The sequence below is a fragment of the Hyperoodon ampullatus genome (assembly GCF_949752795.1).
Source record: "Hyperoodon ampullatus genome assembly, chromosome: 4".
Classification (NCBI taxonomy): domain Eukaryota; kingdom Metazoa; phylum Chordata; class Mammalia; order Artiodactyla; family Ziphiidae; genus Hyperoodon; species Hyperoodon ampullatus.
In genome coordinates, this window is record NC_136917.1 from 55,057,929 (window position 1) to 55,072,901 (window position 14,973).

Consider the following 14,973-nt stretch of genomic DNA (forward strand, 5'->3'; position numbering starts at 1 on the left):
CACATGACTAAAACCAAAGAGGACTCCCAAAGTCCAAATAACTGAATGTACAAAATACAAAAGATGCAGGTACAAGCCCCAATTAAAGCTTATAATGGAATTACAAATAATTATAATAACAACAGCATTCAGCTATGGGACTTGACTCCTAAGTTACCTACTGAATAGCACTGTAGGAAGACAAGGTATTACCGCCCCACTCCCTAAAAATAAAACCCAAGTAAAACTACAAATACACTGGTATATGAGAAAAAACAAGTCATGAAAGGACATTTTAAAAAATTAATCACAAGTGAGATTCAAGCTCAAAAATATAACTCCACAGCTATCAACCCTAGATATATAAATATATACATTAGAAGAAGGCAGTAAGTGTAACATTGTCTCAAACCTGTTCTTGCTTTATTTGAAGATGTCACATTCATAATTCTGCATGTACTAAACCATAGTTATTCTTGTGTGCTCTTAAGAAGCAAGAAAGCATCAGATAGAACGAAATCAGGTCTTCATTCTAGAAATAACCATGTAATGAAAAAAGTTTTTTCCTCACTGTGCTTGCTACTTACTCTTGGTCTTAGTGTTCTGTTACTAGAACATCATTACTCCTCCTTTCATTGAAACTCATGTCCCTCAGTGCAGGCCTGAGCAAATGGAACTGAAAACATGAAACAAGATTTCATCTCTTAGGAACTAAGTTACCCAGCACCATCACTAGACTGAGGACTGACCCTTCCAGAGAGAAAGAAAAACAGAGGAAAACATGTTAGATTAGACTTCTAAGAAAGGAGCATATAGATAGGGTGACCATATTCTCTCTTCATATAAATAAAAATACAGGTCCAAAGAAGTCTTTCACAGACCCAAGTATATTCTTGCCTACTTCCTACCCCTCCCTTGGGAAATAGTGACAGCTTCTTTGGAGTTTATTGATTCAACACCTTCATTTTACAGACAGGGAAACTAAGTGCGGAGATGTTAAATGACAGGCCATTGGTGTCTCAGAGATCTAAAAAAAGACATCTCCAACAGTCATCCTTTACTGAAAATGTTCCTGGACACTACAGTACAGGTTTACAGTACAGGTTTTGTTGCTCTAACCTCCTCCCTAAGATGAGTGAGTATAAATGATGCATAGTTTGACGAAACTGTCTTAGTAGGCACCTAAAGTTAAAACCAATAGAAACCTCTCTCAACAAATGCAAAGCAAAGAGATTAATCAGTCTTTTTTCTTTTTTTGGCTTGCTAAGTAAGATAAAATGCACTCTGCTAAAACCATTTAACAGAAATATTGTGAAAGCCTTCCCCCAGAGTATTTTTCTATTTGATTTGAAAACTATTCCATAGCCTATTATCAAACAAATCAGTAATCCTTTAGCTAATGCAGGGATAAATGGGCAGTCAGAAAATATAATCACCTGGTGTGTGCAGCTGAGTATTTACATTTTTCCTAATGAACAAAGATAAGAAAAGTGCAGGTGACTTTAATGTGTAAAAATCACCTCTTAGTGCTAGTGCTAGAGGGAAAAATAAAAGTAAATTACTAACTCAAGCTAATCACTAAACTTGTATAGTCCCTGGCCTCAGCTCTGTTTTGAATCTCTTTTTGGACTTGTCTTGAATCAAAGAATATTTACAGCTACCTCAGTAGGGCAGTTGCTCCATTTTAAAAGATAGTTTAGAAGGTTTTACAATAAGTTTCTGGTCCTTGTTGAATTTTTTTTTCCACTTTATGTTGCTTAAAGATTTATAGCAAGGATTTCTTAACCTCAGCACTATTGACATTGAAGCTGGATAATTATTTGCTGTGGAAGACTGTCTGCTGTGCATTGTGGGAGGTTTAACAGCGTCCTAGCCTCTTCTCACTAGATACCAGTAGCATTTCCCGAGTTGTGACAACCAAAAATGTCTCCAGAGGTAGCCAGATGTCCCCTGTGGAGTAAAACTGCTCCCAATTGAGAACCACTGCTTTATGGTATTAGGACAAAAACTAGTAAGCCAGTGAGAATATACCTATTCCATTTGTAGTTGGTAAAAATTAATCGAGTTGTAGCAGCTTTATTTCCAGGAGTTTTTCCCATGTTAATATTTGCTCTCTGAGATAATATCAGTTTTCCTTTTTTCCAAAATGAATTTCTTGCATTTTATTGAAAAATTGTTGATTAAATTCACTTAAATTGAAGGCTAAGCCAACCACACCATTTGGGTTTATAGTAGTTTATCATCTCTCTTCCTTCCTCTGTGGGGGAAAGCCTCTCACTTAGTAGCAATACTGTATCATTTTGCCAAGTACATTACAGTCCCCATTTAGAAATAAGGCAGTTGAGATTTAGAGACATTACAGGCTACTACACTGCAGTTAGGTTATGAATTCTAGCATGTCTCACTTAAAGTCCTCACTGTCCTCTTTAACAGCAGTTCTCAACATGTGATCTATGGACCCCTGGGAGTCCCCGTTCTTTTCAAAACTATTTTCATGATAATACATAGTCTTTATTTGCATTTTTCACTCTGTTGACATTTGCACTGATGGTACCAAAACCAATGATGAGTAAAACTGCTGGTGTCTTAGGGTACAGTAGTCATTGTATTTAACTGCAGTATACTCACAGTTAAAGAAGAAAGCAAGCCAGTTCCACTTAAAGATACCTTTGAGGAAGCAACATACTAATTCACTTAAATCTCCACCCTTTAATATATGTGTCTTCTTAATATCCATTTTGTGTAAAGCACTTATGCTGCATATAGTATTTGATGGTTGTCTCAAACAGTCTTACATGTGCTTTTCTTTAAGTTGTGAGTTGAACAAACTACTTTTTTCATGGTATAGAATGGATAAACTATGGGTTTTCAGCCTTGGGAATTTGGCAAATGTTTTCTCAAAAATGACTGAAGTGAACTTATCACTTCAAGGAAGACAACTGACAGTACTTGTTGCCAATCAATAAAAATTAGAGTTTTCCAAACAAAATTCAGAATTTTGGAAACCTTGTATCTGCCACTGTGAGCTTGACAAATACAACTCTTATATTGTATAATGAACTGTGTCAACATTTGGAAGATCTGCATAACTTAGTGAACCAGTATTTTCCAAATGACTAATGAATGATAGTTCAAAATCATGCATGGGTAAAAGATCCATTCAAAGTACAAGACAGACCAGTGGATTTTAATGTAACATAGATACCAAAAAGTGCACTGATATGGTTTTAGATTCCTCATTGCAACACTAACCTTTACAAAACTGAATTGTCGATTTTTGGTGCAGAATCAAGAAAGACTATCTACAATTACCTGAACTTAACTTTTCTGGAGGACCATTAACCTCTCCTGGCTCACAGAGAAGGTTCTTCAAAGCACTTCTCATTCCTTGGGATCCTCCAGAAAGGAAGGAGAAGTTGGGGGGAGGGAGAAAAAAGAAGTTAATGCCTGAGGGTTAAGGAGAAACATATTGTTTGATGATCGCCAAGTGTGTGCCAGTACTTTATGTAACTCAAATATATAATCTACACAGAAAGTCCTAAAATGGTACTAATAAGGAAAAAGAGTCAAGGGTTTATCAGCTAGCCACTGTCACACAGTTGTTAAAGCACTGGAGCTAGGATGTAAGTCCAGATTTGTCTATATATATAGCTGAATCACTTCCTAGTAGTACTACCATGACACTGAAGCAGCCAAAAATATTCTGCTACTCCTACCTAGATCAAAGTTTCTAGGTCCACTATCATTTCAGTAACACATTTTCATGTACGATATGACCTCTGTATCCTCACAGTGCCTGGCATTCAGATGCCAGGAATCATGTGCTGAAAGGGTGTAATTTACCTGCACATTTTACATGTTTCTCAAGGTGAGTAACTTCCAGCCATCCGTGATCCTCCTTTCATCAACTGCCTTTCTTGCAAGAAAATTAAATAGAAAAACCTGCTTTATACGTGTCTTTTCTCTCTCTAATGTAAACTCAGTAGCCTCAGGAATAACTTGATGTCCAGCACACTTTCCATTTTGAGTGGGAGACAGCATTCAAGTATTCACCTGAAACAACACATTTTGTTATTTCCACTCTTCACTTAAAAGAAAGCACTCTGGATACAGTCAGTTCATAATAGAACCTCTTAGCATCTTCAGAATGTTTGTTTGACACTGCTGTAAACACACTGAGCAAAAGACCGGGACAATTCAGCTTTTCTGTTCAAAAGGGGGTGTAGGGCTTCCCTGGTGGCGCAATGGTTGAGAGTCCGCCTGCCGATGCAGGGGACACGTGTTCGTGCCCCAGTCTGGGAAGATCCCACATGCCGCGGAGCGGCTAGGCCCGTGAGCCATGGCCGCTGAGCCTGCGCGTCCGGAGCCTGTGCTCCGCAACGGGAGAGGCCACAACAGTGGGACGCCCGCGTACCGCAAAAAAAAAAAAAAAGGGGGGGTGTAATATGCAGTCTTATTATGGTGTGCTTTTTCTTTCTTGTTGTCGTGTATCCTTATTAAAAGATGATGATTCCATATGGTTCTCCTTTGAGTTCTAACCATTTTGTTGAATCCCCGCCCTTTTAGCAGTATCATAGGGTCACGTTTGCAATTGAATAACATTTTGTGTTCATTCATTTCTCCCAATGGTGTTCACTATAGGCCATTATAGTGCTCATATTTGTGTGACAGAAACTGATTTTTTTCCATTGGTCAGTGGTACACTTAGCAGCTTTCCACGTATTTAGTTTTTATCTGATGTAGCCTAGACTGACTGCCAGAAGGGATGCTGAAGGCCTGACTTAAGTTCCAGATTCTTTTTTTCTTTTTTTTTAAATTTATTTTTACATCTTTATTGGAGTATAATTGCTTTACAATGGTGTGTTAGTTTCTGCTTTATAACAAAGTGAATCAGTTATACATATACATATGTTCCCATATCTCCTCCCTCTTGCGTCTCCCTCACTCCCACCTCCCTATCCCACCCATCCAGGTGGTCACAAACCACCGAGCTGATCTCCCTGTGCTATGCGGCTGCTTCCCACTAGCTATCTATTTTACGTTTGGTAGTGTATACATGTCCATGCCACTCTCTCGCTTTGTCACAGCTTACCCTTCCCCCTCCCCATATCCTCAAGTCCATTCTCTAGTAGGTCTGTGTCTTTATTCCTGTCTTACCCCTAGGTTCTTCATGACATTTTTTTTTCTTAAATTCCATATATATGTGTTAGCATACGGTATTTGTCTTTCTCTTTCTGACTTACTTCACTCTGTATGACAGACTCTAGGTCCATCCACCTCATTACAAATAGTTCAATTTCGTTTCTTTTTATGGCTGAGTAATATTCCATTGTATATATGTGCCACATCTTCTTTATCCATTCATCTGATGATGGACACTTAGGTTGTTTCCATCTCCGGGCTATTGTAAATAGAACTGCAATGAACATTTTGGTACATGACTCTTTTTGAATTATGGTTTTCTCAGGGTATATGCCCAGTAGTGGGACTGCTGGGTCATATGGTAGTTCTATTTGTAGTTTTTTAAGGAACCTCCATACTGTTCTCCATAGTGGCTGTAGCAATTCACATTCCCACCAGCAGTGCAAGAGTGTTCCCTTTTCTCCACACCCTCTCCAGCATTTATTGTTTCTAGATTTTTTGATGATGGCCATTCTGACTGGTGTGAGATGATATCTCATTGTAGTTTTGATTTGCATTTCTCTAATGATTAATGATGTTGAGCATTCTTTCATGTGTTTGTTGGCAGTCTGTGTATCTTCTTTGGAGAAATGTCTATTTAGGTCTTCTGCCCATTTTTGGATTGGGTTGTTTGGTTTTTTGTTATTTAGCTGCATGAGCTGCTTATAAATTTTGGAGATTAATCCTTTGTCAGTTGCTTCATTTGCAAATATTTTCTCCCATTCTGAAGTCTGTCCTTTTGTCTTGTTTATGGTTTCCTTTGCTGTGCAAAAGCTTTGAAGTTTCATTAGGTCCCATGTGTTTATTTTTGTTTTTATCTCCATTTCTCTAGGAGGTGGGTCAAAAGGTTGCAGTTTGATCAGTCCATTTGTTCATGTAGTTTTTTTTTTCTTTATGTCTGCGTTGGGTCTTCATTGCTGCGTGCGGGCTATCTCTAGTTGAGGCGAGCAGGGGCTACTCTTCATTGCAGTGCACAGGCTTCTCATTGTGGTGGCTTCTCTTGTTGCAGAGCATGGGCTCTAGGTGCATGGGCTTCAGTAGTTGTGGCTCACAGGCTCTAGAGTGCAGGCTCAGCAGTTGTGGCGCGTGGGCTTAGTTGCTCCGCGGCTTGTGAGATCTTCTCGGACCAGGGCTCAAACCTGTGTCCCCTGCATTGGCAGGAGGACTCAACCACTGTGCCACCAGGGAAGCCCTGTTCATTTAGTTTTTAACTTTCTCTTTTGTTTGCTATCTCTAGCTCACAGTTGAGTGGCCTGAACGTGTTTTGCATGTGGTCTAATTATAACTGAGAATTTGGGAATACTGTCCTAGATTTTAGACTTAATACTACTTACATAATACTTATATCAGGCTTTCTCATAAAATCTCATTTTCCTGAAAGAGAAAAGAATGAACATTTATCAGGTGCCTGCTGGAGGGAGGAACTATGTGCTAGACTTTCTGTGTGTTCTCTTGTTTTCACAACACACACACAGGTGATGTCCTTCCAGTTTACTTGTGAGAAAACAGAGGTTCAAAGTAGTAGATACCTATCCAAGGTCACATAAGCTTTGAAATGGTAGAACTGGGATCTGAAACATGTCAATTTGACCACAAGCAGGCTCCCTGATCAACCTCCGACAACTACGTGACCTCATCCAGAGGTGATGGCATCCTTTTCACAGGGTTGTTAAGAGGACAGATGAGATTCTATTCATGAAAGTGTTTTAAAACTATAAACTACTACCAAAGTACTGTTTAAAATTTTTTAATATGTATTTCTTTGTGTGTGTGTGTGTGTGTGTATAAAATTAGTTGAGGAAACATTGTAGAGTTAACCTTTCAAATCAATAAATATTGCACTTATTTTCCATAAACTAAATATACAAACAACTGGTTGGTCCCTAAAAATAGATGTCAGATGACAGAGTTTGGCTGAACAGGAATAGGAGCATCTTCAGAACAGGAGCCAAGGAATTTTTTGCTTCCCTAACGCATTGCTCTGTTCACTCACTCCAAGACCTTCCTACTTCTCTGTAAAACTCTGGCCCAGAGCAGCTCTGCTACATTAGTCACAAGTTTCCATTAATCAAGGATGGTTCGTGCCAGACCTACAGCAGAGTCATTTCAGGTTATTCTCTTCCATTGTAGGCTTTCAATATGCACTCAGTACACTCTCCCAAATCTAGCAGGGGATCAATGCCTTATGATATGGAAGCATCCAGAAATTCTCCTTGACACAGTGTTCAGAGAACAATATGAAACCCTGGGGCCTATTCCCAGAACTGGAGTGGTGGGAATGCTGTCAATCGCTGAGCCTCTAGATAAACATAGGGTTGGCTAGCTTCGTTTGAGGACAGAATTCAGGGGGAGCTCTGGAGTTTATCGACGTAATTATTTAAAGTGACATTTACAAAAGAAATTGTCATTCTACAATTAACTTTAACTTTTTTTATATTTATTTATTTAAAATTTTTGGCTGTGTTGGGTCTTCGTTGCAGTGCACGGGCTTCTCATTGAGGTGGCTTCTCTTGTTGCAGGGCATGGGCTCTAGGCACGCGGGCTTCAGTAGTTGTGGCTCACGGGCTCTAGAGCACAGGCTCAGTCGTTGTGGCGCACGGGCTTAGTTGCTCCACGGCATGTGGGATCTTCCTGGACCAGGGTTCAAACCCGTGTCCCCTGCATTGGCAGGCAGATGCTTAACCACTATGCCACCAGGGAAGTCCAACTTTTAACTTTTATTCCAAAAACAGAATAACAAAAAGATGTTACTTAATAAATATAATTTCTAACCATGTTAATAACCCAAACAATTTCTTAAGTCAGTTTGCTCTGTGATTTAGTTTAAGCATATTTGTAATTGAGATTTAATAATAATGTATTATTTATGAATAATTTATCCCTAAATGCCATCTCTTTTAGAGAATAGGCAGATAAAGAAAATCTCAGAGAGAGATTTCTTATATAGGTGATGAACAATACACTTTAATGTGTAAAGTTCCAAAATCAACAGATTGCTACCATCCATATTTTTGAAGAACACATAACCAGAGAAGGAATTAGCAGTCTCTAGAAACTATTTTCAGGGACTCTTTTTAGTTACACAAGGTTAGAAAGGTTAGGAACTCTTTTGAGTTATACAATACACAATACAGTTTTGGTTCTAAAGTTAGCATGTAAGATGAACATTCCTTAGAAATATACAACACTGGAAACCACTGTATCATCTATAATGAAAGTTTTATAGTTAATTTTTCCTCTAGCATTAAAGGGATCACTGTTTCGTTGGTTTATAAAAATATATCTTTATAAGCAAATGTGGCAAAATGTTGAGAATTGGTGAGTATAAGTAAAGGCTATATATCCATTGCACAATACTTTCAACTTTTGAGTGTTTGAAAATTCTCAAAACCACAAATTAGAAAAAGAATATCTTTTGTGGTGAGAAATCTACAAAATGAAAACAAGACCTAGCAGGAGAAGCAGATTCCCATTTTCCATCTTTTTCTCCAGGGCATATGTACACAGAGTGGGGAGGGCAGCATAGTCCTTACTGTTGAAAGCCCAGTGCTGGAAAAAAGTCTTACTTGCTGCAAGCCAGACTAGAAAGTTATAGGAGGTAATGTTTCTGCATCATTCTCTTCTAAGTCATAAAAAACTGTCATTTCAGCTAGGATGACATTGGGAATGAGAGATGCTGGACCAAACTTTAATACAGTCATACCTCAGAGATACTGCTGGTTTGGTTCCAGACCACAGCAAGAAAGAAAATGTTGCAATAAAGCAAGTCACTTTCCAGTGCATGTAAAAGTTACGTTTACACTATACTATAGTCTGTTAAGTGTGTAGTGTGTCTGAAAAACAATGTACATACCTTAATTTTAAAATACTTTGTTGGACATATACCCAGAGAAAACCATAATTCAGAAAGACACATGCACCCCAATGTTCACTGCAGCACCATTTACAATAGCCAGGTCACGGAAGCAACCTAAATGCCCATTGACAGACGAATGGATAAAGAAGATGTGGTACGTATATACAATGGAATATTACTCAGCCATAAGTAGGAACAAAATTGGGTCATTTGTAGAGATGTGGATGGATCTAGAGACTGTCATACAGAGTGAAGTAAGTCAGAAAGAGAAAAATATCATATTAATGCATATGTGTGGAACCTAGAAAAATGGTACAGATGAACCGGTTTGCAGGGCTGAAACAGAGACACAGATGTAGAGAACAAACCTATGGGCACCAAGGGGGGAAAGTGGTGGTGGGGGTGGTGTGATGAACTGGGAGATTGGGATTGACATGTATACACTAATATGGATAAAATAGATAACTAATAAGAATGTGCTGTATAAAAAATAAAATAAAATTCAAAAAAAAATACTTTGTTGCTAAAAAATACTAACCATCTGACAATTTTGCAGCATCTGTTAAGTGCAATAAAGTGAAGCACAATAGAGCAAATTATGTGTATATTGTAAGAAATTTTAACTCAAGCAGAGGAATGGGTAGAATTGTAATGAGACTTGAATGAAATTAGAAAGATCCCTGTACAATATCTTAAAATTAGAGGGAAAAAAATGATGTCCTAAGGAATCTTTGGTGGTTGATGGATATATACTATATCTCTTGATCATGGTGGTAGTTACACAATTATCCATTTAACAAAACTCATCAATTGTAGACTTATAAATGGTTAATGTTATTGTATGTAAATGATACTTTAGTAAAGGTGATTATAAACAACTCCCAAGCAACTAAAAATTATAATATCTAAGTCCATTCTTTTTAAGGGATACTTTTCTTTTTTTTTTTTTTGCCACGCCACATGGCTTCTGGGATTTCAGTTCCCCGACCAAGGATTGAACCTGGACTACGGCAGTGAAAGTACCAAATCCTAACCACCAGACTGCCAGGGAACTCCCAGGGAATACTTAAAAAGAAATTACCTCACTCTTAATTTTGTATAGAAGAATAAAGTATTATTTGACTATATCTAGGTAGGATATTTTAATGCTTGCTAGTACTTGAAGCCAGAGTTCAGTGTGAACATGCTCACTGTGGAGTGAGAAGGTAAGAGAACTGTATTTTGATACTTCTGTGACAGTCATGACAGTTAAATCGTCACACTGCTTTCTTCCTTTTTTAGCCCTGGAATGAGACCAGATGTAAGCTCTCCTCCATCCAGCTCCTCAGCAGCAGCGGGACCACCTCCCAAACTCTGCCTAGTGTGCTCTGATGAAGCTTCGGGATGTCATTATGGGGTCTTAACTTGTGGAAGCTGTAAAGTATTCTTCAAAAGAGCAGTGGAAGGTAGTGTGTGTTTTGAAGAGTTTTATTATTCCTCTGTTTGGTTCCTATTTCTCAGAGTGGTTCTGAAATTTCTATTATATGCAAAGCCCATTAAGGCTAGAAGTCAGTAAAAGCAGGGAGAGGTGGGTAGCTCCTAAGTGCTCTAGTGGGGAAGAAATACTTTAAAAAACAGACGAATAAAATAGAAAACTATAAATTGAAGGGAGGGAGTATGGTCAGAGAACAGAAGATAACTAAGAAAGTGCTATCATGTGAAATGATGGTGTTAGGTTTCAGCAGTAACTAGTGCTCACTGTGCTAGTATTATGGGCTTTAATTCCCATGAATTAGCTGGTTTTAAAGCCACCAACTGGCAAAAATTAGTGATAATGAGAACTGTGAGGGGGAAAAGTGTTTTGTTTTGTTTTCCAATAAGCCAGGGCCGTGCTTTGTGATATAAATGTGGTGTAAGACCTGATCCCTGCTCTCTGGGAGGTCACAGTGTACTTGGAAGTGAAAGATGAGTTAACAGTTACAAGGTACAGAGATTATAATACAGAGGAGCAAGTGACAAACTGCCTGAGGAGGTCAGGAAAGAAGGTGTTTTAGAGAAGGTGATTTCACTTGACAAATATTATATTCATATAAATTTTACCCTTGTTACAGATTCAGCCTGCACGTCAGCTCCTTAAAGAAGGAAAAATTCATTCCATAAGCGAATTATTGGAAGTCACACTAAAATTTTTTAATATTACCAGTGAATCCTCTTAGAAAAAACTGTTTTGTAATTTAGTTATTTGTAAAGCATTTGGAAGGCAGTGTGGCCTGAATGGATTACCTAAAGCTCTGATTAGATAATTATATTTTTAAAAAGTTAACATATTCATTCACAGTACGAGAAAGATTATTATTATTATCTGGCTTCAGTTGAGTTTGCATGTCCTTAAGAGTTAGATGAGTCATTTTCTTTTGTTTGGATTGCTTTTAATATATTAACAAACTATAAAATTACTTGCGTTATCCCGCAGAGAGCACAGAGATGCAGGCTTTAACCAGTTTGGTATCATCCAACTACTGAGTAGAGTCATTAAGCAAAGCCCACCCCTAATTAATGCAATGTCTCTAACAAAGTAGATGTTATTTACCACAGACAGAAGCTTCTTCTTGTCCTTACTTTATTCAGCACTTTCTTCACTGTTCAGTTCTTTCCATGGTATATATAAATGCAGTGATAACAGTATTACAGTATTCCTGTATATCAAAATAATTTGACAAATTTCAATTCTGAAAGTGAAATTCAGAATGAGACAATGGAGCCTTAAGAGAAATACAGGAATTAAAAAAAATTTTTTTTTCATTTGTCCTCATTTTAACTAAAATCAGTCCTTAAAACAGGGCTACAAATTCCAATTCCAATGCCTACAGGGACTGAGTGTGGGTCATTCTGGCCAAATATAATACAACTGGGCAAAAAGGGCAGTTATTTATGTTAAGAGAGTGCAAGCATGCCCTACCTAAAAGCATCCAAATGCAATTTAAAAAAAAAAAAGCTAAACATACTACAAATAAGACATCACTGCAGGCCATATGCTCTCTGGGCTTAATCTCTGCTTTAGAATTAAATTCTTATACTTGTTTTAAGGTAAACTTTCATTGAATATTAGCTATACTATTTCAAAATGTATATCATATAAGTATTTAAGTTAAATATGATAGCTAGATTACATGATTAATAAGAAAAGGTTAAAATGTGAACTGTGTTAAGTAAATCCTTTATTTGGACTTAAATTTTCTCCAGGGTCACTTCCAGCTCTAAAATTCTGTAATCACTTGCTAACCTAACTCATGGCCATTCTACTTTTCCTTTCTAGACATGATGGAAATCTGTTTTTAAGTCCAGGTACATATTTTGGAGCACTTTCTTGAACAGTTACAAAGATGAAGCTTGTATGATTTTCATTATACTACATTCATTCCACTTTTAACACCTGCTAGAAATTATAGGTTGTCCACCAAACTGGCAAAGTATTGTAAATACCCAAATATTTAAATATTTTTAAGAAATTTGCAAAAGTTTTACTTATTTATTATCCATACAACCCAGATCGAGGATTGATACTTTGAATTTTTTAATTCATTATTCTGGGAGTTGCTTTTTTGCATACAGAGAAGAATTTGGGTAGCTCCATTTCTTTAGATGCATACTAGCTGAATGATCTTTTTTTTCGCTGAGTCCCTTTTTCTTATGTTCCCTTTGCACAAATTGCATATAATCTTTGTTGGTGGGTCACAATGGAGATGGATATCAGCTACCCTTAACTTAAGATGTACTAAGCACTATGTTTTATATGTCATACCACTTAATTAACAGCTCTGTGAGATCTTAGATGCTATTATGATCCATATTTGATAGACTAGAAAACTGAAGCTCACACAGTTTGACAGGGCTAGGATTCAAACATAGCTGTCTCCAAACAGGCTCTTAATCTCAATGCTATACTGACTTCCTGCAAGGATAAAAATCACATCTCCTGGCCATTTATAATCTAGTTAAATACTGAGATGAAAGCAATAACAAGGGAATTATTTACTAGCTAGTGTTTATTGAGTGCTTACAATGTGCTAGGCACTATTTTAAGAACCTTCTACACAACTGCCTTTAACCCTTGCAGAAGCACAGCAAGGTAGGTGCTAATTTTCCAACTTTACAGGTGGAGAAACAGGGGGTTCAGAGAGGTTCATAAACATTACTGAGATCACACAGCTAGGCAGTAGAGCTGCAAATCAGACCAAGGGCTTCCTGGCCCTTTGCCGAGTGCACTTTGCACTATACCACACTGTTTTTGAGAGCAGTAAAGAAAGATGCTCAAGCTGACAGTCACAGTTCACATTTGAAACTTGGATACTTCCAATAGAGTATACAAACTACAGAAAACCCTAGGACATGCCCTTTGCTGTGTGGCCCATTTCCTATACCACTTTCATTATCTTGATCATGTCCAAGCATCACTGTTCTATTTACTACCTAATATTTTTCTTGGATCACTCTTCTTTATAACTTCATTTTAAAACAACTTCACTATCCCTACTATATTAGTTATCTATTGATGTGTAACAAATTACCCCCAAAATTAGTAGCTTAAAACAAGAGATGTTTATTTTATCACGCAGCTTCTGAGAGTCAGGAATTTGGGAGCAGCTTATTAGCTGGGTAGTCTTGGGACTCTCATGAAGTTACATTCAGACTGTTGGTGGAAGCTGCAGTTATCTGAAGGCTTGAGTGGGGCTAGAGGATCCACTTCTCAGCCCATTAACATTGCTTTTCGCAGGAAGCTTCAGTTCCTCAATATGTGCACCTCCTCTAGTTCTGCTCTCAACATAGCAGCAGGCCTCCCCTAGGACAAGTGATCCACAAGAGAGGCTGTGATGAATATGGGAACATAATATCTTTTTAACTTAATCTCAGATGTGACATACTTGTCACTTGTGCCGTATTTTATTGGTCACACAGACCAGTGCTGGTATAGTTTGGGAAGGGACTATCTAAGAGTGTGAATACCAGGAGACAGAGACCACTGGGGGCCATCTTGGAGGCTGGCTACCACACCTACCAGAAATAGAATCAATTGCCAAAAATAGGTTTTTACCATAAAAATAAATACAATGCAAACAAAACAATGTTGAGAAATTCCAGCTGGCCAGAAGGCTCTTCTCCTGACATCTACTCTCTCTTTTACTTAGAAAGGGAATTTACCAAGTGGTAGAAGACACAGGAATTCCAAACTAAGATGTCTTATTGTCTTATCAAAATGATTGACAGGGAGTGACTATTAGTGGTACATGTCCATGCCTTGTAAACAGTGACCACTATTCGAAACTCCTCTTTTTATAGATAAGACACCCAAAGGCTTGTCCAACTTCATACTAATAACCAGAAAGAGCTGATTTGAACTTACGAAGGTACGATGCCCCCTGATCGTGTAGCTCAGATTCTTAATTGTGCTCAAGACATGCCTGGGATAAAGAAATCATTATTAGCATAACATGCACATTCTCATCTTTTGGTTAGATATAAATAACACACTGAAACTTTTTCTGTGTTTAGCAATGAGTAATTTTTTCAATTAACTACAGGACAGTGATTCAGGGATATTCTTATGGGGTAGAACTTCTTTGTATTATAACTGCTTCAATTATGATGGCATCTGTTGTTCCTACTTAAACTGTATAGAGGATAGAATTATTGCACTAGTGCCTTCATTTCATGTCCAAGTAAAGAAGTAGCAAACTTACACAATACAGAAAGGAATTGAAACAGCTCGTACACACATTTGGCATTGGAGAACAACTCTGGAACAAAGCTGAATTGTAGACCATTAGTCAATTCTGTGGCCTATTTCTCACAAAGAATTGAACCTGATACAGTTAACCATCTACCCCAAACTAATGCTCAACAAGCACTGTGATTTAACATGTTAGGAAGAAATGAATATAGTTTGTTTTCATCCAAGTCAAGTAGATTATGCTATGCAT

General features: G+C 37.7%; 1 protein-coding gene across 2 annotated transcripts in view; it reads left to right on the forward strand.

The window, feature by feature from the left end:
* The window catches only part of NR3C1 (nuclear receptor subfamily 3 group C member 1), a gene marked incomplete at its 5' end in the record, with an annotated part of 119,259 nt that overhangs the window by 77,835 nt on the left and 26,451 nt on the right, over window positions 1–14,973 (forward strand). The window contains one exon of one of the 2 annotated variants that reach the window (XM_079703428.1): window positions 10,298–10,464. In XM_079703428.1, coding sequence (XP_079559554.1) covers window positions 10,298–10,464 — 167 coding nt within the window. Of the gene's footprint in view, window positions 1–10,297; window positions 10,467–14,973 lie in introns of both variants that reach the window. The other variant, XM_079703429.1, reaches the window with a different exon arrangement.